This window comes from Colobus angolensis, unplaced genomic scaffold (assembly GCF_000951035.1).
Source record: "Colobus angolensis palliatus isolate OR3802 unplaced genomic scaffold, Cang.pa_1.0 Scaffold134, whole genome shotgun sequence".
Lineage (NCBI taxonomy): Eukaryota > Metazoa > Chordata > Mammalia > Primates > Cercopithecidae > Colobus > Colobus angolensis.
This window is the reverse complement of record NW_012114422.1, coordinates 6,777,669-6,801,723: the sequence shown is the minus strand read 5'-3', so window position 1 is coordinate 6,801,723 and position 24,055 is coordinate 6,777,669. Positions and strand designations below refer to the sequence as shown.

The 24,055-nt window shown below is 32.4% G+C and overlaps 1 protein-coding gene across 2 annotated transcripts in view; it reads left to right on the top strand.

Annotated features, from left to right (window-relative positions):
* Positions 1–24,055, top strand: part of CSMD3 (CUB and Sushi multiple domains 3) — a 1,254,780-nt gene that overhangs the window by 1,121,558 nt on the left and 109,167 nt on the right. For both annotated transcript variants that reach the window (XM_011934353.1, XM_011934352.1), the window contains 7 exons: positions 649–767; positions 1,940–2,009; positions 5,192–5,308; positions 9,839–10,048; positions 13,814–14,002; positions 14,709–14,886; positions 16,066–16,211. In XM_011934353.1, coding sequence (XP_011789743.1) covers positions 649–767; positions 1,940–2,009; positions 5,192–5,308; positions 9,839–10,048; positions 13,814–14,002; positions 14,709–14,886; positions 16,066–16,211 — 1,029 coding nt within the window. The remainder of the gene's footprint in view (positions 1–648; positions 768–1,939; positions 2,010–5,191; positions 5,309–9,838; positions 10,049–13,813; positions 14,003–14,708; positions 14,887–16,065; positions 16,212–24,055) is intronic.

Below are 24,055 nucleotides of genomic sequence, written 5' to 3'. Positions count from 1 at the left end.
TGACCACAGGTGATCCACCTGCCTCAGCCTCCTAAAGTGCTGGGATTACAGGTGTGAGCCACCGCGCTTGGCCTCTCCTTTTTGATTATAATATCTTCAGAGAAAGAAAAGTTCTACTTATAACTATATTTTTAAAAATTTACACATAATAAGAATTACATCAAAATGTACCTCATGAATTTAAAAACTGATTCAGAATAAAAGAAGAAAGAGTTAAGCAAGGAAGACAAAATGGCAAATAATTTTTTTAGTTTTTGCTAAGAATGTTTTTAAAGTATTATTTCATTCTATTATCATAATAACTTCTTTTTAATTTTCATGTAGGAATTTTCTTTTCCGAAATTTTAACTTTTGTTTCACAGTATAAAACAATTAGGCCTGGAGTTAAAACATGATTTAGGTATATTCACACAGCTAGTTTAATGACTGGTGCCGTAAAAATTTAAAAAGTATAACTTTATAATGGTGTTCAAATGTGCATTGCTCTTAGCATCTACAGTTAAATCTTGTTCACAGAACATTCTCAACGTCTCAATGTAGTATCTAGTTTGATAAGACACTGATATTCAATGTTAGCAACTTAATATGCATAACTTGAGCATTTATCACTTGAAAGGTACTTAAATTGTTATCATTAAATATTCTTAGCAATTGGTTTGGATTCCTGTCCTGAACCACAAACTCCTAGCAGTGGAATTAAAATTGGAGACAGATATATGGTTGGAGATGTGGTATCTTTTCAGTGTGATCAAGGATATTCTCTTCAGGTAAGTCTATTTTAAAGTTGTGGTTTTGATTTTCATTGCCCTTTCAGAATATTTTACAAATCAATGATTGATAAGCCATGGGTTTTACAACACTGTTCCTGTTTTGCATCTTAAATCAAAAGGGTGCTCAATTTGTTAATAAAATGTGCGCATGAGAAGTATTGCTGGAATGGACTAAATTTATTTTGTTTGGAAGTAAAAAAAACTGATTTTGAGTCAAAATTAGGAAAGTTAGGAAGTCCTTTCTTCTTGATTTTAATTAACTAAATTAAAGTCTTTACTTTTAAAGTAAAAATTAATCTTTACTTTTGTCTCTATTCACATAGGATTGTGAACAACTGAATTCCTGGATTTTTTAGAATTTGAAAATAAAAAGAAATGCTACTTAAAGTACTGAATGAAACTTCCATAAAAATACATTTCTCAAATTAGTGAAAATTTACTACAAGTATATTTTGCTAAGGAAATGGATTTGCAATGTATATTCTGATTTTATGTATTTATGTTGATCTTTTTTGACTTTTTTTGTTGAGGGTCTCAGGTTTATAATAGCATAAAAATTTCCTTAAAGAATAAACCAATTAAGATAAAAAGTTAAGGCAAATACTCTTTCGCATATTAAATAAATAAATTCTTCAGAGAAAGCAAAATTAAAAATTATTAATTTATAGTCTTTAAAGTTGTATCACAAAATTATAAATCTCGGAAGTACAATCAAATCTTTCAGGACTTTATGTTTCAATAGAAAAGTTAATATACTTTGGCTTGTTTTAACATTTTTATGAAACAATTTTAAAATTATTCTTTAACCTATTTCACTTTGGGTATTACAGCAATTTATTATAAACCACCATGTATATGACCCTTTCACTTATATAGTCACTGCAGTATCTTAGTAAAATGTATTGTGATAGGAAATATTAAAACCACAATTCTTATATGATATGAAGTATTATTTTTTCTACCAATATCAAGTAGTTATATTTTACATTTTATCATAGGTGTATATAATCACCTTTCTTTAATCATGCTAAGATTTCCATAAAAGTAAATATGTGTATAAAAATAAAACCATATACCTAAGCTTGTTTTTATAATAATAATTGACTATACTACAATAAATTTAAACTTTTTATATATGTTTACTGAATCACATCATTTTGTTCATGTAGGGTCACTCTCACATTACATGTATGCCAGGACCTGTAAGAAGATGGAATTATCCAATCCCAATTTGTTTAGGTAAGTTAAAAGACTATAAAGTATTTGTAAGCTTCATCAGATTTTAAAGTTTCATTCTGTATATCATGATTTTCAAACATATAGTTTGCCTTTTACCAGATCTTATGGAAATGACTTTTTGAGGAAAATATTTCACATCTTCCTTTTTTTAATTTAAAAATTTTATTTTTATTTATCCTCAACTCCAATATCAATGGATGACTTAAGCTGTAGAAATTAAGAAAAGACAAAAAAATTCCTAGACAGTTTTTTCAGTATATCCTTTGAACAGAAATATAAGTAAATCTTCGATTGCTTGCTATTGAGCCAGAATTTAGATAAGGAATCTAAAGTGTCTAACAAAGAGAGTATGATACCTCACGAAATGTCTTTAGTGGTGACAGACAGTCAAGATATGGAATATATTAAAAGGAAACTTGGGTACTTTGAAAGTATAGACCCACATTTTTGCTGTAACTCGATGCTGCTTCCAAATTATTTCTATTCATGCTTCGTTTTATCTTCCTCATTTTTTTGTTTTATGTTTATTATGAACACATCTCATATTATAATTAGAGCACAGCTCTAATAGTTTGCTTATAATTTTTCCTAAATAGATTAATTATGTCTCTGAATAGAACTGCTTAAAACCTTTCATAAATATTATCAAATTTCTCCATAATGTTGTATCAATTTAATTACCACTCTAGTATTACAGAACAGTTCCCATTTTGTTATATTGCTTGCATCAATTATTATTATTTTAAAAAAATCAATTTTCTCAGCACCATAGGACAGGGTAAAAGAGAAATAAAATACAATTTTTTTTAATTACCACTTCTTTTAGTAAATAATCATCTTGATTAAGTTTACATTTATATTGTCAACTAAATTAGAAAAATTGTTTTATTATTTAATTTTGTATGTTTAGTAAAGATGGGGTTTCACCATGTTGGTCATGCTGCCCTCGAACTCCTGACCTCAGGTGATCCGCCTGCCTCGGCCTACCAATGTGTTGGGATTACAGGCATGAGCCACCGTGCCTGGCCCATTTTAAATTCCTTTCTACTCTTTTTTTTTTTTTTTTTTGTATTTTATAACTTCTGAACAATAAGCTTGTACTACATGTGGTAGAGTATTAAAGTATTAGCAGGAATACAATAGCAATATTGTAACGAGAAGCTGAAAGCAAGAGGCTGATTCAGAGAATGTCTTAAAACACTAGTCATCAGATAACAAGGCTACAGCCTCGTGAACTGGAAAATAAACCATCTCCCAGATATTTTGATTGAAAGAAGGAAAATTCATGTGAGATTTTAGATATTAGAGACAACTAAGATGAAAAAACAAAAGTTCATTTTATTTTGGAAGACTAAGCTATGGTTGTCCCTAGCAAAAAGAGTGTAATGGGACAGAAAAGAGTCTACATGAAGCCGCTGATGACACATATAAAATTGTTATTCAAGGCATAGGAGTGTTGAGATTGCAGAGATACTGAGGAAATAGACATGAACAAATTGCTGAAGGCAGATGCATTCTTTGGTATGCTTCTTCATATGTGTCTAATGATTTGTCATTGTTTTTCTTCTGTTGTTGTTATCTCTTTACTCTTTATTCTCTTTGCTTTTTCTCCTTTGGTTTTGGTATTTTTCACCCTGAAAGGAGGGACCATCAATGCAGAGGACAGGAATTCCAGCTCATATTTAAAGCGATAGAAAGTAACAGAATTAGAAGGACGATAAGCAGCTCAAAGACTTGAAATTATGAAGGCAAGAAAATAAAAGATAGTCCTTGCCTTTTACTCAAATTTCAGAATAAAGCAAAACAAACCTACAAGTGTATTGCCAGAAATATTTTTAAAAATATTTAATTGACCAAAATATTTTTACAATACGTTAATTTTCAGATTTTGTGATGAATATGTGTGAACAATTGAATTTAGGAAAATGAACTGGTAAATACTAACTTCGTCGAAAATTGATTTGGTTTGAGGGTGAATTAACTGAGATTTCAGAAGCATGAAAAAGCATATGGGCATATCTTTAGAGCTTGATTATAATCACAAGTTTCATGAAAGGTTTATATGCAGGTTGACTCCAAGATTATATATTTCTCCCTAGTAAAATCAGCTTGACACATAATGTGTTCAGTTCACATAGCAAAAGATAGTTGTCAAACTTGTTATTGAATATTGTATAAAACATTGATAAAATTCTCACTGAATTTGCCTTTAAAATATATATCCTGAGATTTGAGTATCTGTCTGTTGCTACTCTTGGCAAGAAATAATTGGATGCCATTGCAAATAAGTGTTCTATATAGGTAACTTTTGAATTTCATTTGTAGTCATGAAATTCGATTCTTCATCTAACAATAATATGATAAAAATGTGCTTTAGAGGGAAGAATAGGTTTCTGAAATGCAATTGCCTTTAATATATGCTCAAGAGTTCTATCTAACTATATTTAAAAACCTTGAGTAAATTTCTGGTCTTACAGCTTTTGCTTACCTTATTGATAGTAAACCTGTATCATAGGGATTCCAAAACAAGCACATTTATGAACTCCCTAAATTCTCAAATTTGTGTGCATCTTTTTACGTATTTTTACTTCTCTATTTTTTTGTCTTGGTTCTTAGGATAAAATAAGGCCATATCTAATGTGTAACATGTGAACTTCTCACATATGAATGGAAACCAACATTTTGCTTAAAATTCTTTATTGAGCCTTCTCACAAAAAGAGGAAAAGGAGGGAAGGTTGTGAAAATGATTTCCTCTTGAGTACAGTACTTAGAGCTGAAGTGGTTGGCTTGATTTTACTCTAAATTATATCATCTTTGGGATGATTGAAAACAGTTCTAGGACTACTTGAGAAAGAGAAATAAAGTACCCACTGTGGCAAAGGACATGTCTTTGTTCGTTTACATTCACTGTGCATGATCTGTTACTTTTATGCAATAATTGATTTACTTTACATTTATTTCTGAGGAAGGAAGGATGATGTCTTCTTACGCTGTTTTAGAAAATCTGTTGTTGATTATATTTAATTCCTAGTGTGTAGTGAATGAACATTGACAATATTCAAAGTTATATCAAACAGTTTTAACTCAGAGCCTTGAAAATGTGAAATGATTTTAATATGTTTTTTAGTACAGTAAATTATTCCTCTACTCTGGTTTACTTTGGATTTCTGTCATTTTGCAGCTCAGTGTGGTGGTGCTATGTCAGACTTCAGTGGTGTGATCCTCAGTCCTGGGTTTCCTGGAAACTATCCCAGCAGTTTAGATTGCACATGGACAATAAAACTACCCATAGGTTTTGGTATGTGTATTAAAAACACGTGAAAGAGCTTTCAATATTTATAAATGTAGCCTTAAAATAAATGTCAATGTTGAATAAGACTTTATACAATCTTCATAAATTTCAGTTTAGTTTAGGAATACATACAGCTGGCCGGGCGCGGTGGCTCAAGCCTGTAATCCCAGCACTTTGGGAGGCCGAGACGGGCGGATCACCGGGTCAGGAGATCAAGACCATCCTGGGAAACCCCGTCTCTACTAAAAAATACAAAAAAAAAAAAAAACTAGCAGGGCATGGTGGCGGGCACCTGTAGTCCCAGCTACTCGGGAGGCTGAGGCAGGAGAATGGCGTAAGCCCGGGAGGCGGAGCTTGCAGTGAGCTGAGATCCGGCCACTGCACTCCAGCCCGGGCGACAGAGCGAGACTCTGTCTCAAAAAAAAAAAAAGGAATACATACAGCTATGTAAATTGAAGAGTAAAATTTAAATAATTGTTGCTTAAGTCAAATACATTTCACATGAAGTACTTGGAAAATTGAAGGTATATGGACATTTTCTTTTTTTAACTCTAATTTGTTTATTATTTTTTAATTAACAAATAAAAATGGTACATATTTATCATGTACAACATGATGTTTTGAAATATGTATACATTTTGGAAGAGCTAAACCAGTTAATTAACACATGACCTTGAATTTTTTTTGTGGTGAGAATACTGAAAACCCTCTTGGCAATTTTCAAGAGTGCAATATGTTATTAATAACTATAGTTACCATGTTGTACAATGAATTTACTTCTTTTGTGTAACTGAAATTTCGTACCCGTTAACCAACATTTTCTTATTCCCTCTCTCTTACACCCTGGTAACTACCATTCTACTTTCTACTCCTTAGTTCAGTTTTTTCAGATTCCACATGTAAATGAGATCATGTGATATGTCTTTCTGTGCCTGACTTATTGCACTCAACATAATGCCCTCCAGATTCATCCATATTGTTGTACATGACAGAATTCCCTTGTTTTTTTATGGTTGAATAGTATTTCATTGTGTATATATACTATATTTTCTTTAACCATTCATCAGATGATGGACACTTAGGTTGACTCCGTATCTTGTCCATTGTGAATAATGCTGCAAAAACACAAACACAAGACTGAAAATATCTCTTCAAGATTCTGACTTCAATTCTTTTGCACATATACCCAGTGGTAGGATTGTTGGAGCATGTGGTAGTTCTATTTCTAATTTTTTTGAGAAACCTCCATATTGTTTCCTATAATGTCTGTCCTAATATATATTCCCACCAACAGTGTGCAAGGGCATTTTATAAGTATATATCAAGATGTATAGATTGAGATAGATAGACAAACTTACACTATTTTTCAGTCACTATGTTAGGTATGGATATACTCTGAATTAGGTATGTGTAATAATGATAAATTCAACCTAAATTTTATGTACATTGTTTTAATAACTCTTTTCTTATTGCTGTAATCAAGTAGTACAGTTATTATATTCTAGTAATCTATTGAATCATCCCATTTTCTTTATAAGTAAATCAGATTTTATTTTTAAAAAGTAGTATAAATTTTAAAATATTAGGATTAAATATAAATCACTATAATACCTTCCTAATTTTAATGTAATCGTTCCCAATATTTTAGATACATTACATCATATATCATATTTAATAAATTCTTACCCTTACATCACTAATATACTCTCTTACAGCTTTTGCAGACCCTACGAGTTTATAAATGCACTAAAAGAAGTGCTTGATTGAGGGTACACATGTTCATTAAATCACAGAAGACTAGGATGAATAGATACTTATTGAAGCACAAACCAGGTGGTTTTAGAGTAATTAGGAAATTCTTTACTATGTCACCTATTGAACACTGAACTTAGGTATCTCACTACCCAGTAAGCATCTGCAACCTCAGAGTATAAAAGCATATTTAAATGTTTTACGTAAATTAACAGATAACTCTGTTTTGACAAATATTTACTGAGTGTATATTATACTCCAGATACTGCTAAGTGCTGGAGATAAAATGTATGGCAATGCAGACTACATTTTTCTTTAAATAAGTTACAGTCATAATAAGGAGACAGTAAAATGTATTATTTTGATACAGTATAACTAAGGAGCACAGGATTGTACTTAGAATGGACATCAGTCTAGTACAGGAAATGCAGTAAAGTCTTGACAGAGGGAGTGATGCTTGAACTTTAGCTTTAAAGATAAGTAAACAGGCCAGGCACGGTGGCTCATGCCTGTAATCCCAGCACTTTGGGAGGCTGATGCGGGCAGATCACAGGAGACTGAGACCATCCTGGCTAACACGGTGAAACCTCATCTCTATAAAAATACGAAAAGTTATCCAGGCATGGTGGCAAGCGTCTGTAGTCGCAGCTCCTCGGGAAGCTGAGGCAGGAGAATTGCTTGAACCCAGGAGGCAGAGGTTGCAGTGAGCCAAGATCTTGCCACTGCACTCCAGCCTGCGTGATAGAACAAGACTCCGTCTCAAAAAAAAAGAAAATTAGCCACACATGGTGGAGCCCACCTGTATGTCCCACCTAATCAGAAGGCTGAGGCAGAATGACTGCTTCAGTCCTGGAGTTGAGTTTACAGTGAGCTAGATCATGCCACTGAGCAGCCTGGGCAACCCCTGTCCCTAAAAAATAAATAAATGATTAAATGAAATGAAAAAAACAAAAAGATAAGTAAAAATCAGTCCAGCAAAGAATGTCAGTCTGCTGCAGGGAGTGTGAAAGAAATTCTAGGTAAACAAGGTGACAAGTAGAAAAACGCAGGTGAGAAAACGAAAAAAAATTAAACATGTCTGAACACTGTGTGACTGGCTTGAGGTGGGAGAGGAGGCGGTTATTGGAGAAGGTTACTGGGGGACTTTCTGTTTAGAAGTCCTTTTTAGGATCATCTTGGCTAAAATGTGGAAACTCTAAGTTCAAAGTTGTAGTGAACTTCTATGTCCATTGGTAGAATACTGATGTAAATGAACAACAGATTGAACCAGCATGGTTCTTCCACATGTCTTTCACTAGTCACTGTAGCTTGTATAGCTAAATGAATTATTTTAAAACAAATTATTAAAAATAGTTTCAATAGTCTCATTATAACACTATCTTCAATTTCTGGCTAATTCTTGTTTTTGAAAACCAACTTTATTAAAACTTGAGTATATATCTCTATAAATGAAATTTATTTGATTACATTTTAATAAGCACACCGTTTTCTTTGAGTTTTGATTAAATCAAATATTAGATCCAATGTATTTAAACAGCATATGAATTTTTTTAAATAAAAAATACATTTCAAGAGGTAAAGAAACATTTGTTCAAGAATGTATGAAACAATTTTTAGAAAGGTGCCGTGTAATAAAAGTGCTCAGTTAAAAATAAAAACAAAAGGTGCACATCTTGGGTCTTCACATATTAAGGTAGCATCCTCAAAGTTCTAAGAAGTTAATCTAATTTTATAGAAAGTTGTTTAATATTTTAAACCCTGTTTTAAGTATTTCCAAAACTTATTTGTCCAAGGGACTCTTTAAAAAATCATTTAGTAACATGATGTGCATTTACTTGGAGCCCCAGTGTAATTATTAATATCATAAGCCTAAGAGTCTGAATGCCTCGGTTTGCAGTTCAAGCCTACTGGGTCATTGTGTAAACTTTACACGTGTTTTACTTCTCTGTGACTCACTTTCCTCATTCTCATGAAATGGTGAGAATTAAATAAGTTAGCATATATAAATCACTTACGACAGGTAATATATATAATGCACAGCAAATATAAATAACTTAAAACATTCACTGCATATCAGATTTTATTATAAATAATTTGGAGAGTGGTAATAGTAAGAAAAACATCAAATTTACTAAAATTGAGTGTTAAATCAATTAAGCAAACATACTATAAGATTTTTTTATCCCGGAGACATTTCACTGTCTCATATTTTAGTTATGCTTATAAAGATATTGAGGTTACATTGCAATATGACCACATATAACAATGATCACCAGATTTTACTGGTTATTATATAAAAGCTTGCATAAAGAGCATCCTTAAAATTACATACAAGTTATATTTCTGAGAAGTTAATTTCTCTCCTATGAATGAATAACTTCTAATGCAATTGCAAAATCTATGTTAGTATATTACAAATTTGCAATTATTTTCAACCTTAGATTGACCTTTTACATAACACAAATTAGGCTAAAAGTGGCCTTTTCCTCTAAAAATTAGTTTATGTAATTTAAAGGGTATTAAAGAATAAGAAAGCCACTTTTTTGGATCATTTTCCATACAGTGACATTATAATGAAATGAAATATTTTTCCTTTTAACTAATAATGGACATGTGAGAACAGTATTCTTTTACTTTGAACCTTAGCAAAGTTAGCTGTCCTAGGCACACAGCAAATCCATGACTCAGATCTTGAGATTATGCCTCTTGACTTTGTGTGTGTGTATATTTATGTTTAATTTGGTAAAACAAATAAAGTAGCATTATGTTTGTTTTCTTCTTCAGGTGTACATCTCCAGTTTGTAAATTTTTCTACAGAAACCATACATGATTATTTGGAAGTACGAAGTGGATCCTCAGAAACTAGTACTGTTATTGGCCGGCTTAGTGGTCCTCAAATACCATCTTCCTTATTCAGTACCACCCATGAAACCAGCTTGTATTTTCACAGTGACTATTCACAAAACAAACAAGGGTTTCATATTGTATACCAAGGTAAGAGAAATAATAAGAAGTGAAAGTTTATATAACCCCAAATCAGCTATTAGAAATATTTAACTGAGTCTATTTTCTGTATTCTGCTTTAGAAAGAAAAAAAAAAATACTTAAGCCAAGGTGAGCTTCAATTAGGAAGATTTCTAGAGCAATGCAACTCTCTGGAGAATGGGGGACATAGGGAGAATCATGTCTCTCCGAGACTTTTGAAAATCCTAACCATGAAACAGGATTGAATTAGTCTTAAGTTAATACACAATTAAATTAAGCAAGGCATGGCAAATAAACAAGTCCAGCTGGACAGCAAAGATTTATCTTTGCTTTTATATTAAAAGGAATATATTGAAAATATATTTTGTATTATTCATATAATGTATTATGTAAAATTTTCTTTTACTTTATAGTGATAGACTAATACGACATTCCTTCATTTTGTTCTATTGTCATGAGAATATAAATACTTTGATAATCATGTTATATTAGACCTATCTCTCAAACAGAACTGCTGCATAACCTTGAGCAAAATTTTTATCTCTTTTGAGTGAAGGGTTTGGGCATAAGTAGACCTAGGCTCAAATGTTGATTCTTCCTATTCTATCTAATGTGGCCTCGGCCTTGCTCTCCATTTGCTCACGTGCATAATGGAGTTAATTATACTAACTTTCAGATAAGTTGTATTGAACTTTTTATTATAAAATGTATGTAAGGCATATTCCATGATGTACATCATTAGTAATTACTCAGTACATTTTAGCTATTATTTCATGTCTTATATGTATATATTCTGTTAAAATTGAATATTAAAATTATGATGATATTTTACATAGTAAAGTGTATTTCTAAAAGTTGAAATTTTTAATCAAAATAACCTAAAATTTTATTACATCTCTGCCCTAATTATTGAAGGACTTTATGTAATGCTTTTGTATCTGAGTTCCTCAAGAACAGGGAATTGGGTTGTTCATTGATGTATCATAAGTACCTAGATCCGTAAGCACAATAAATATTTGCTAAAGTATCTACCAGAAAGGAAATTTGAAAGTAGGTAAGATAGAGATAGGTCTTAAATATCAAATTACATGGATCTGAAATAATTATAATTTGTATTATACTTGCATACATAATGTAAGAACACTACATTACACATTATCACTGTTATAAAATAGGAGTCATTTCAATCACCTCCCAGCACATTGAATTTACCACGCTTACAAGGAAAGTAATTATTTTTATAACAATCAGGTAATTGATTGAGTTTCTCTTCTTTGCTGCTAGAAGACTCAGAGCCATATTTGTGATACACTTTAGCAAGTGTACATGGCCTTATGCCAAGTTCTTTGCCATGCACCTTAAACCTGACTACACCTGCTGCCTTCCTATTCTCATTTTCCCTCTCCCTCTCAAAAATAATATTCTTATTTGAATGATGTGAAACTAGAATTCAAACTTCATTAATTCTGATTTTTTTCAGTTAATATATTCTTGAAAAATAATTCATTATTGACATAATAAAAGTGTAAAAGATATAAATTTTTTTCACTGTTACTGGCATATTATTAACATGAGCCATAATGTATTACAATGATGAGGAGATGTTATTTGTGAATCACACTGAGTTTTAAAATGGTTTCATTTTGTGCTACATCTATGTAGCTAACCTAGTGCATTTTAAAGAAATAGTTAACATATATATATAACAGAGTCAATATTACTTTTGGATTGATTTTGTGGTTAAATTTTCAGAACTTTCTGAATTTGGAAAAATTATACTGTACAATTAAGTGTACCCTTCTACTGATGGAATCAGTTTGAAAATTAATGTTATTACTGACAAGATTATTAAGTTTGGTAAGTCCTGTTTGTCACTGGTACAAGGTTGTGACTGCAAGCTGTCCAGGTTCTTTACTTTTTAAATAAAGAATTGGACAAAACGCCCAGCAAAGCAAAGAAAGAATGAAGCAACAAAAGAACGAAAGCAGGGATTTATTGAAAACGAAAGTTCACTCCCAGTGTGGGAGCAGGCCGATCAGTGGCTCAAGGGCCCAGATACAGAATCTTTTTGGGTCCAAATACCCCCAGAAGTTTCCCACTGGCCACTTCATGCTCACCTCATGTAAATGAAGTGGTAGCCTGCAATGAGTCTGATCTGAAAGCAGCCATCCAGAAGCTGAAGTGAAGTTACAAAGGTCACACTCCTGTGCAAATATCTGATTGGTTGCAAAAAGCAACCAATTGCTTTCTGTATTATACTTGCAAAAAACAACCAATTGCTTTTTGCAACCAATCAGAGGCTAAGGTGAAGTTACAAAGTTACACTTCTATGCAAACGAAGACTCAGTCTGATTGGTTGCCAACAGCCAATTTCTCATCTGCCGGGCTGAAAAGGTGAGGGGTTTGCAGATGGAGTTGCCTCTGGTCCTTTTGTTACTTAGGCGAGTAAAGTTAGGGTTTTCCTTTCAATTTAGTTTGAGGAAGTCTGCGTTGGATAGCCTTAGGTTCCCTGCCTTCAGCCCTATTCTCCTGCCTCATTGTATTGTATATAACATTAGAATGGGAACTTTCTCCTGAATGCTTAAAATCTATTTTCTATACTCATTAAACTAAAAAGCATGGAGTAGAAACTGAAAGGGTATGTTTAATAGAATAATATATTCCAACTCCTAATGATCCATTCCTAATACACATCTGTCTTAAGTTGGAATGGTAACGCTTTCTAATATATTTTTGTGCAGAATATTTTTTGCGTTGAATATTAATTAAAATGAAAAGGACACATTAAGAATAAAAGCACTTAACATTTTACAGAATTTGTTCATTAATTCTGAAACCTTTAGTCCTAAAAATGTGAGTTATATTTTAATAAACAACAGGATAATTTATTCAACTTCAAATGTAATTTTTTATTTGAGGAATATAAAATTTGAATGGTTAGGTAGGGAAGTAGTCTTTGATTTTCAGCAATTTAAATTTTACTAATTAGAATACAATTTTGAATTTCTTAATAAAAAAGTTTCAAATATTGGTATTATATGAGTATAGGCCCTGCTCATAGTTCTAACATTTATTTAGTAATGTTTATTTAACACCTACTCTGTGAAAGGCAATAGCCAAGGCTTTGAGATATGATGATAATACAAACAAGACCTCATACAAAATGTAGAGCAAGAGAAGTATGAACAAATAAACAAGCAATTATACTGCATTGCCAAAATTATCCCATAACTGAAGTACAAAGTTTATTTTATATTAAAATGAAATTTTTTCCAGTGCTTTATTTTACAAGCTAACTTCTTTTAAATTAACTCAACAGAAGTATATTGTGATCTGTAGAAAAGCAATTAGTAAAACAAACTGTAAAAAGACTCAGAATTAGGCTTATACATATTCTTACTGCATTCTGTGTACTTATAATCAAGGAGCAATTGCATTCTATGGAAGAGAATCAGAATATATTCGACTAAAATTGTAGCTTTAAGAAGAGTGTACATTTTCATTGAAACATTAATTCAGTTGGGTTGCACAAGTAGATGAAGAAAGCATGCATTTTTATGAATTGTGCTAACATTCTAAATATGAAAATTGTAGACATGAAAAGAAATTTTTGTCACAGGTCATTGACAGCATTTATAATAAACCTGAATTGCTATTTATAATCAACTGCAAGTAGCATCACATCTATTTGTAAGTTGCAAAATTGCTCTAGTACCCTATCTGTGGCCTCTGAAATTTGGAAAGAAAAAACATCTTTCTTTTTCCTCTTTCCAGCCTATCAGTTGCAAAGCTGTCCTGATCCACGCCCGTTTCGAAATGGTTTTGTAATTGGTAATGATTTTACTGTGGGTCAAACCATTTCATTTGAATGTTTCCCAGGATACACATTAATTGGAAATTCAGCTCTCACATGCCTTCATGGTGTCAGTCGTAACTGGAATCATCCACTTCCAAGGTGTGAAGGTATGCTTCTAACTTGAAACTATCTTTTAGGTGATATCATCTGTTTTTAATATTGTTTTGGCACTTTTCACTTGTCTTCCTCTTCCAATAGCATGCTAAATATATAGTCTCTCAGCTGAAGATATTTTTTAAACCCCTAAGTCTCTATAATGAATAACAATTTTATCATTATTGGCAGGAGTCCTAACCTTTCCTACTGGGAGTGAAAAAAATAGTTGATTCACACTTTAGAGTTTTTCTTATGTGTGTGGGGAAGGGAAGGGGGTGCATGTGGGTTTGTATGCATTTAAGTCATTCTTATATAAACCACTAACCCAGATACTGCTACTGAGTTCCTTTCCTCTAGAAAAACCTTTGAAATAAAAGGCTTCGAACCTCTTGTAAGGCCTTATATGTACACATAGTAAGAGGCAGATGAAAGTTAAAGTCTTTGCATTGATATAAAATGTTTAAATAGTAGAGAAGACAATGTAATTTACTAATCTAGTGATCATTAATAATTATTTAGCATAACTCATGTGGAAATATAAAGTTGACTGTATTTTGTGCACTGTTGCCAACTTCATTATATATGCCTCAACTGAAGTAAAAACAAAGCATAAATGTGTTTCATAATGCTTAAGATACTTGAAATGTTTGCCTTTTTCTCCATAGTCAGTTTATTGTTATTTTTAAATATTATTTTGTTTTGTTATGTTTTCCATAGCTCTTTGTGGTGGGAATATAACTGCAATGAATGGCACCATTTATTCTCCTGGGTATCCTGATGAATATCCAAACTTTCAAGATTGTTTTTGGCTTGTAAGAGTACCCCCTGGGAATGGCATCTACATCAATTTTACTGTCCTTCAAACAGAACCAATATATGATTTCATTACTGTATGGTAAGTCAGGACTATTGCTATTGATTTATTCAACTATGTATACAGTAAAACAAGGTTGAAATAAAAATATATCACAATACTCTGTTACAAATTGTCATCTGATATTTGAATTGAGGTGAGTAACTGAGACTGACAGTATGTGTCTTGTAGAATTTCACACACAAGAGAAATAGATTTTGGCTTATTTGTGCCACGAACTAGGTAAACATTGTGGAATAAAGACTTCATAGGTGAAAACAAGATTTAAAGATATTATTAAATTAATGTGCTAAAACAGGGAGTTAACAGACTAAGTTTACGATATGGAAGTTCTCTATTAACAAAAGTCAGTGGAATTTAAGACATTATAATTATTTGATATAACTAGTGGATTCCTGTCATAAAAATTAATTGTATTACAGTCTTGTCAATTGAAACATCTTTATTTAAAATATATTAAGGCTGGGTGCAGTGGCTCACATCTGCAATTCCAGCACTTTGGGAGGCCACAGTGGGAGCATCACTTCATCCCAAGAGTTCAATACCAGCCTGGGCAACATAGTGAGACCCTGTCTCTAGAAAAAATAAAAAATTAGCCAGACATGGTGGCATGCGCCTGTGGTCCCAGCTGTTCAGGAGGCTAAGTGAGAGGATCCCTTGAGTCTGGGAGTTCAAGGGTGCAGTGAGCTGTGATCATCCTACTGCACTCCAGCATAGAAAATGGAGTGAGACCCTGTCTCTAAACAAACAAATAAATAAATACAAATATATTAAAGAAAGTGTCTGAATTAATAATTAACAACTGATAATTTGTTCATCTGAGTTCTAAGAGTTGTAACTTTAACAGTCTGTGATTCTCAAGACTTGCTGAAGAAAATAAAAGGGGGCAAACCTCAGGCATTTAAAAGCACTAGAGTTTTGCTAAAAAAACAAAAACAATGTATTAATTATAACTAATATGAGTGCATTCCATTTAGGTCAAAAATGTAATCTGTTTTTATACTTTACATTTAAAAATATGTGGTCACCTACATAGATTATTATTAATATATATTATTTGCACTCATTGGTTAGCTTTCTGCATCTTTATTATTGATATATTAGAATATAAATATATGCAATACCCTTATTAAACTTGGTTCAAAACTACTTCCAAAATCAATCTCGATCTCTCCTCCTTTCCCAATCCTTGTCTCATAGGGATGGACCAGATCAAAATTCACCTCAGATCGGTCAGTTTAGTGGCAATACTGCTTTGGAATCAGTCTACAGTACTTCAAATCAGATTCTAATCAAATTCCACAGTGATTTCACAACAAGTGGCTTTTTTGTGCTCAGTTATCACGGTTGGTATTATCTGAGAGTTCCTGTTTCATTTGGTACTGTTTAATTTGTCCTGGAAAAAATTGAATGTAATATATATTTAACCAATGATTGAAAAGGTATTAAATTTGGAAATTGTATAATCACAGTAACTTTAGCATTTCAAACACATTTCCTTGCAAAAGATGACCTCTTCTAAGTATTCAGGGACATTAAAATGTGAGCAAATGGATATAGGAGATAAATCAGTCAGTAATTACCCAGTGGAAAATAATCATTTTTGCATGAAAACCAATAAAAGAGAACCAGCTGTTCATACTTTATTGCATGTAATTTTGAGACATCAATAGATTTTTTTTTCCTATACAAAATGTTTAATCTATTCGACCTGCTGTGAACCTTTCTAAAATTAGCATTCAGTATCTTTATGCTTTGGATCACATTACGCATTCATTTATACTCTTGTTTCAAAACTATGTCTATTCTAGAATCTTACAGTTTTAAGTGACTATTCCAGATCATTAAGTTCATAGCTTTTACTGCTGTGGAATAATTTATGTATAGTCTCAATTTTAGGGTCCTTTGTTCTGGGCTCTGTATTCATAAGCTTAACTTTTTGAAAAGACATTCAGAAGGTTTCACAGAGGTGTTTCTCTTCTTTATTTTTTTTTTAAATCCTTAATCAATTGTGTTCCATTATTAATAAGAAAATGGTTATTTATCTATAATGATACATCCTTTTATCTGCTATGACCATAGTCTCATTAAAACACATTCTGCCTCATATAACTTAGACTAATTCCATGGGCATGTCACAAGACCAATAATCTACTAAATTAAGTTTGCAAAAATTATATGAAAATGTGATGATGGACAGGTGCTTTACCCATTACATAATGTATGACTTAGCGTTTCACCTTTTTAATATAAAGTAGCTAAATATTTAATACTTAAAGCTTGTATTCCATGAAAAATATAGTAAATCAACTGTGATTGTGTTCAAAGACTTTTAAAGCACATTGTATCTAGTCAGAAGTTGATCATAAAATGTTTGAGTTGCTTAATTTGAGCACTTATCAGTCAATTAGATGGTATCTAATTAGTTTCTCTGTAGTGATCCACTGCCATCCAGACTGATATGCAATCCAACATAACCAATTGAAAAGTCAGGGGTTCAGTCTATGGCCATACCACCCTGAATGTGCTGATCTCATCTGGAAAGTTGGGTATTCAGTCAGACAACTTTTATTTGGGGTGTTTTTTTAAAAAAATTTTTTTTTGCCTTTCCTACTGAGTTGATCATTAATGCTGGCAGTTTGTAGATATAGCCTACAGCTGAAACAATGGAATTATTTCTTTGATAGATAATCATAACTCAGGAGCTAATACATTATCATTAAGATTAAAAAAATGAATTAGTTGCCAAACTATATTATGTACTTTTTATCTCCACAAGGATTTCTACTTAAATTTTTTTTATCTTTTTATGTACTGCTTGCAATCATAAAGAAAGGACTATTCATTGAAGCACTATAAATATCCTCAAGATAATCCTACAGGAAGTATAAAATTTGTATAAAATTTAGGAGACATTTCAAGGGGAAAATATTATCAAAGGAAAGGATGTCAGTGTTGTGTGTTTGTGTGTGTGTGTGTTTGAGACAGAATGTGCACATTCATATAAAAATATGTGGATAATAGATATCTACACATAAACACAAAATCTTACTGTGGATTTAAACATACACATATATGAATATATAAACATATATCCTCATTTCAAAATGTTTCACTTGACTTTTGCAAGTGGGTTTTGAGACATGTGTGATAGAAATGGAATTACATAAAAATAAAGCAGGTCAAGGTCAGGTGCAGTGGCTCATGCCTATAATCCCAGCACTTTGGGAGACCAAGGCAGGAGGATTACCTGAGGTCAGGAGTTCGAGACCAGCCTGATCCACATAGTGAAACCGTGTCTCTACTAAAAATACAAAATTAGCCAGGCATGGTGGCTCATGCCTGTAATCCCAGCTACTCAGGTGGTTGAGGCAGGGGAATCTCTTGAACCTGGGAGGCGGAGGTTGCAGTGAGCCAAGATGGTGCCACTGCACTCCAGCCTGGACAACAAGAGGGAAACGCTATCTCAAAATAAATAAATAAATAAACAAACAAACAACAGATCAAATATTCATTCAGCCCTTTATTTTCTATTTGACCTTGGACAAGTTACACTTTGACCTCTACTTTCCTCAGCTATAAAACAATATTATAGAATTGCTGAGAGGATTAAATGTCATATTATATATGTATAATTTACTCTAGTTACTGGCATATATTAGATTGAACCAATTAAACTTTTGGTCAAAAAGTCCTATGGGCAATTTTATATAGCTCAGCTGTAGAAATATTGTAATTGTTACTATTCTCAGCTTTACATTGAGGAGACATTTTGAGAATTGGAGATAATTGATAATATACAGTTAGCATAATGCCTGGCAGAGCAGATGTTCAGTAAATATCTGTTTCCATACCATATCTTATCTTACATTTTAGATTTTTCAAATAGGACATTCATTCATTAGATTTTATAATAAGGTGCAAAAAAAATGCCAGAGCCTAATGAAGGCTAATATTTGAATCAACAGCTATGGAGATTCCACCCAAATTTTAAAATAAACTTGAAGTTTGGGAGCATAGCCAGAGTTCTTGTTAAAAATTGACTGATACTTTCAATTTGTCTAGCCCTAATAGGATAATTTTTCTAAAGCACTGCTTTCATCCTTACCTGCCTTTTCAAGAATGCATGAGGCCTACAGTAAATCTAATTTTAAAGCTACCCTATAATCCAGTTCACTGATTCTTACTCACCAGTCCCTATACAACTTCAGTCAGGTTGGTTTTCTCACTGCCTCCTGAACTTCCATTCTTAAATCACATCTTTGTCTCCGTCATAACTACTCTTGGTTTCTTAACTCATCTTCAGTTATTTAGGTCTTTTTATGTTAAGTCCCATATCCACCACTTCTTAATAATTTGAACTCATGGTGATCACTGCCATCACCTCTGTGATTACACTTACTCTTCTTACCAAACTTTTGAAAACTTTACTACAATATGGTGTATTATTTTATAAGCCTTATGAGTTTATTAAGTGAGTGTTTTTTGAGGATACACATTTCTTGTTCTTATCCTTTTTACATTTTTTTAATTGACTGATTGTATTTTAGTATTACAGTGGGAAGTGTGTGTTTAGACTCTTTAAAAAGTTGTTTGTATTTATTTGAGCTGTGTTAGTAACAATTTTTAAAATTATCATTTTAGAATTACTAAATGTGCAATTCTAAATCACATCCTCCTTAACAAAAACAAGAAGATATGCCTGTTAATCCTAATTTGAGCTATAGGCTCAATGTCAAAATGAAGTCTCATAATAGTAAAAAAAAGGTCAAATTATTTGGAATTTTTGATAAATAAACTGAGTATATAATTCATTATAAGCTTAACACTTATTTTAAGTTGGTTGAGTATACCTAATCTTTGAGTGATTTACTCACCCACCCAGTTTTCTTTATATCCTCTTAGACTTGATAGTTACTTCTGATACCCCTTGCTTAATAATTCAGAAGTGATTATCTCAAGAATTGCATATTTATTTTATAAAGTTGACAGTTCAATATTTTTGTGTATTTTCTTAAGGTCACATTGATCATTTAAGTTTTATTTATTAATATATTTTTAATGTACTTGAAAAGAGAAGAAAAAAATGTGTGTTTTTCTCTCTAACCTAACTTCCTTTATGAGATCCAGGCAGCCATCTGTCTTTTATAAAACATCACCTTCATAAAGTCTTTTATGATCAAAAATAACATTCATAAAAAAGCTTTGCAAAATGAAAGCTCTCTGCAATGAAAAAATAGGACAGGCGTAAATGCTGAGGCACTTTATCTCAGATATCGTATATTTTTCTCATTTGAGGAAATGTTTTTGTCTCTCTTTGAGTTGCTATAATTATGGTTTCCTAAAGTAAGAACTACATTTTTTTCATATCTGCTGTAGAGTCAAGATGAGGTTGGTTTATAATTAATAATAATATTCAGTCCTAATTAATGACCCCCTAAAAGATAAATTATCCAGAATAAATTTAACTGAGTGTTCTTTTTGCAGTGACTTTGTATAACCATCACTATATTAGTGGTAACAACCATTTATTGAAAATTTAATATGCTGAGCACTGTGCTAGGTGCTTTCCATGTATTATTGCTAATTTTCATAATAACCCTATGAGGTATTATTATCTTCATTTTAATAATGAACAAACTGAGTGAAAAACCAGATAACCTACATAAAACCAGAGAACTAATAAGGAGAAAGGCTAGTTGGAATTCAAAATAGGTCTGCCTTACTAAAGAATGATCCATTTTTGAAAAATCAAAACAACAATAACAACAGCTAAAATCCATTGCATTCTTATTAAGTGCCAGGCAATGTTCTAAGCTGGTATTACCGAATAGATTATATTTAATGGTATATAAACCCAATTGTTCTTTAAACATTTAGTCAAAGTGATTTTCAGTTTTAGCAATATGATGGGTCATCTCATTTTTTCAATATGCCTCCTAATTATAACTTGGAGCTTTAAGTTTCTTATTGCTTCATTTCCTAAAGATCTACAAAGTAGTAACAGTACATTGATAGATTTATCACAGCTCAGTGTATTCTTTATAGTTTCTAAAATGTGCTGTGTTCACTGGGCCAAGAGAAAGTAAAAGTTTTGTTGAGGTCTGGCTTGTGTCACTCAAAATAACCAGGCAACTAGAGTATAGCCACAATATGTATTTGCTAATTTAATATAGAAGTTATGTTATGGTGTTTAAGCCAATTATCCAGGATACTCGATTTTTCTAATATCAATGTATTAGGGAAATTCACTTTCTATGTGGAAGATTTTCTTAGCATAGTGGGATTTAATAATTATGTTATTCATTATTTTCTGTTATTAGCACATTTTCTATTGAAGAATGAGCTGATTACATAATGACTCATTATTTTTAAGAAATGTATTTAAAAGGCCTGTAATGTGTTTCAGGTCATCTTTTATGGTTATGCTACTTTTACAATAAATGCTGTATTTGGAAACAAGTATATTTAACTTCACAAAGTCTCATCCTAAAAGAGACTGCTGCAGATGTAAGGACATGCTTTATATAAAGCATAAATCACGATTGCCTTTAACTGTGTGACCCCTTTGCCTCACATAACCTGAAGACCTGACCTCCTTTTGTATTGTAATAACTAGAGCACAGAACCCGTAAAGGGTTTTATTATTTGATGTCCAGAGAGCATGGGGGGTATGGACATCATGTAATAATGTGTGTGTGTGTGCATGTGTGTGTGTGTGTGTGCATGTGTGTGTGTGTGTGTGTATGTGTGTATAAAATGAAGCGATGGAGCTAAAAACCAAACTGCTAGAACTGTTAGGAGGAAAGGAAAATATCACTTACTATTAATTAAATGACTTAAATGACTACTTAATTATAACTCAAATGACTAAAAGTCATGTCAAAATTACTACCTTTTGACACTTCACTGTATGTATATGCCCAGTTGATAAAGTATGGTATTTATTTTCTTAAATATCTTACTTTCTGTTGCCTCCAGCCAAAGATTTTCAGGAACACAATTTCTGTTAAACAAAGTTAGATTTATTAACTTGTGATAATGAGTGAGACAGCATATGATGAGGGACTCTGTGATCTCAGGAAAAGTGTGTCAGGAGAGTCTTGATATAGGAATTCGACTGTATGAGATGGTTTGGGGAGGGGTTCAAGGAAACAATTTTCTTCTGGACTGGGTGCTGTCAGAAAATTAGAGCAGTTTTATGATTGGATATCTTAAAGTTTTTTTTCTAGAAGGTGGAGGGAATGGAATATACCTATATAATTAGTGTGGAAATACTATTCACTAAGGTTGGCTGAGGTGGAAGACTGTCATTTTGATGATTTGAACAGTGTTCTTTTTTTCTGATTATAACTATGGAAAGGTCTTATTTCTGTCTTATTTCAACAAGGTCAAAGAATTACCTTGCCTGCTGTTAGTTTTTAGGGAAATTGTTTATGTTTAACAGGAGACAATGGCCTATCAATTAGAGCCAGGTCTATATGCCAGGGAACTCAACAATGTAGAGAAGAGGCCTTTGGCACATTGTTTTTCAGATTTCAATGGGCTCAGCACCAAGACAGGATACCTTAAATTAGCTGTCTGCATGTGAAGAAGACAATTCATGGAACAGATATTGAAATGTTCTTAAAATAATCCAGGAGATATCCGAATAGTTTTGTGTCACAATAGTTTCTGTTATTTCTTTTCTAGGAAAATAATAAGAGTGGCTTCTTGTTGACTGTATTAGTCCATTCTCACACTGCTATAGAGAACTGCCCAAGACTTGGTAATTTATACAGGAAAGAAGTTTAATTGACGTACAGTTCCACATGGCTGGGGAGGCCTCAGGAAACTTACAGTCATGGCGGAAGGGGAAGCAGGCACGTTTTAAATGTTGGCAGAGGAGACAGAGAGTGTGTAAAGGAGGAACTGTCAAACACCGTCAGATTTCATGAGAACTCACTCTCATGAGAACAGTATGGGGGAAACCGCCACCATGATCCAATCCCCACCCACTAGGTCCCTCCCTCAACACATGGGGCTTATGGGGATTACAATTTGAGATAAGATTTGGGTGGGGACACAGAACCAAACCATATCGTTGATTCATTTTCATTCTTCATGATAGAAACTTTCTGTCTCTAATCTCTAAATCCAAATAAGCATTTGCTCTTCATTTCTAATATTCTCCCTTCTAGAGTCAGAGAAATAGACTGAATATAAAATATTAGTGGTGTAAAAGGGATATTGTAAAGTAATTTAAAATCTGCTGGAACACACTTCTATGTTCATGTCAACCCACTAGCAGATTTTCTGCAAAATGGAAAACAAATTTATTGTTTTCTTCTCTTCATTAAAATTAAGATAGCATTAATTTCAATGCACTTAGCTCTGCTTTCAAGTGAAATAGCTTAAGCTTGTTTCAGATAACTTTAAAAATAACACTGCCCAAACTGTATAACAGAACATAAAATTGTCAACGTTTGTTATCCACAAAATCTTCCCCAAATCATGAGATTATCATACTTGGACTAATCTGGATGAGCACTGAAGTACACTGGGGCTTATATAGAGCTTAGAGTTTATAAGGGAAGATGCAACATTATTCCTGTCCTCTGTGAGGAATACTGTGTCCTTACTTGGCATAAAGATTATGTGCTTGTCCTTTTTTTGGTTTGGAGAAGGAATGGCAATTTGCCAGTGTTCTGTTTTGTCTTTTTTGAAGAAGTCTTTAATAGCACATTGAATAGAAGTAGATACATGCAGCATTCTTTTCTGGAATTGGGTTGGATGTTTCATTGCAAAGAAAATAGAAAATTAAAAATAACGAAAAAATGTTGCCAGAATCAAATCTTAAACCAATTTCAAAAAACGTATTTGTTGGACGAGGAACCAGATATCTATGCACATTTGAACAAAAACAGGGAACTATTTAAATAATAGCCATCCTCAGAAGATACAGACATGTGGAATATGATGCTCTCATGTAGTTGTTAGTAGTTGTTAGATAGTAAATGGTGTTTAAAAGTTGTTGGGGCATGTCAGATAAAATGATTCTTCTAAAGAGAACACATACTTAGTTCCAATATGTGTTTTTAAAGTGTGAATACCTATTTTGTGCAGTTTTTCTGTTAATGGTCATGGCTGCAAACTGTTTCTAAATGGAACAATCCATGAAAAACATGGACTAAAATATATGCACATACGA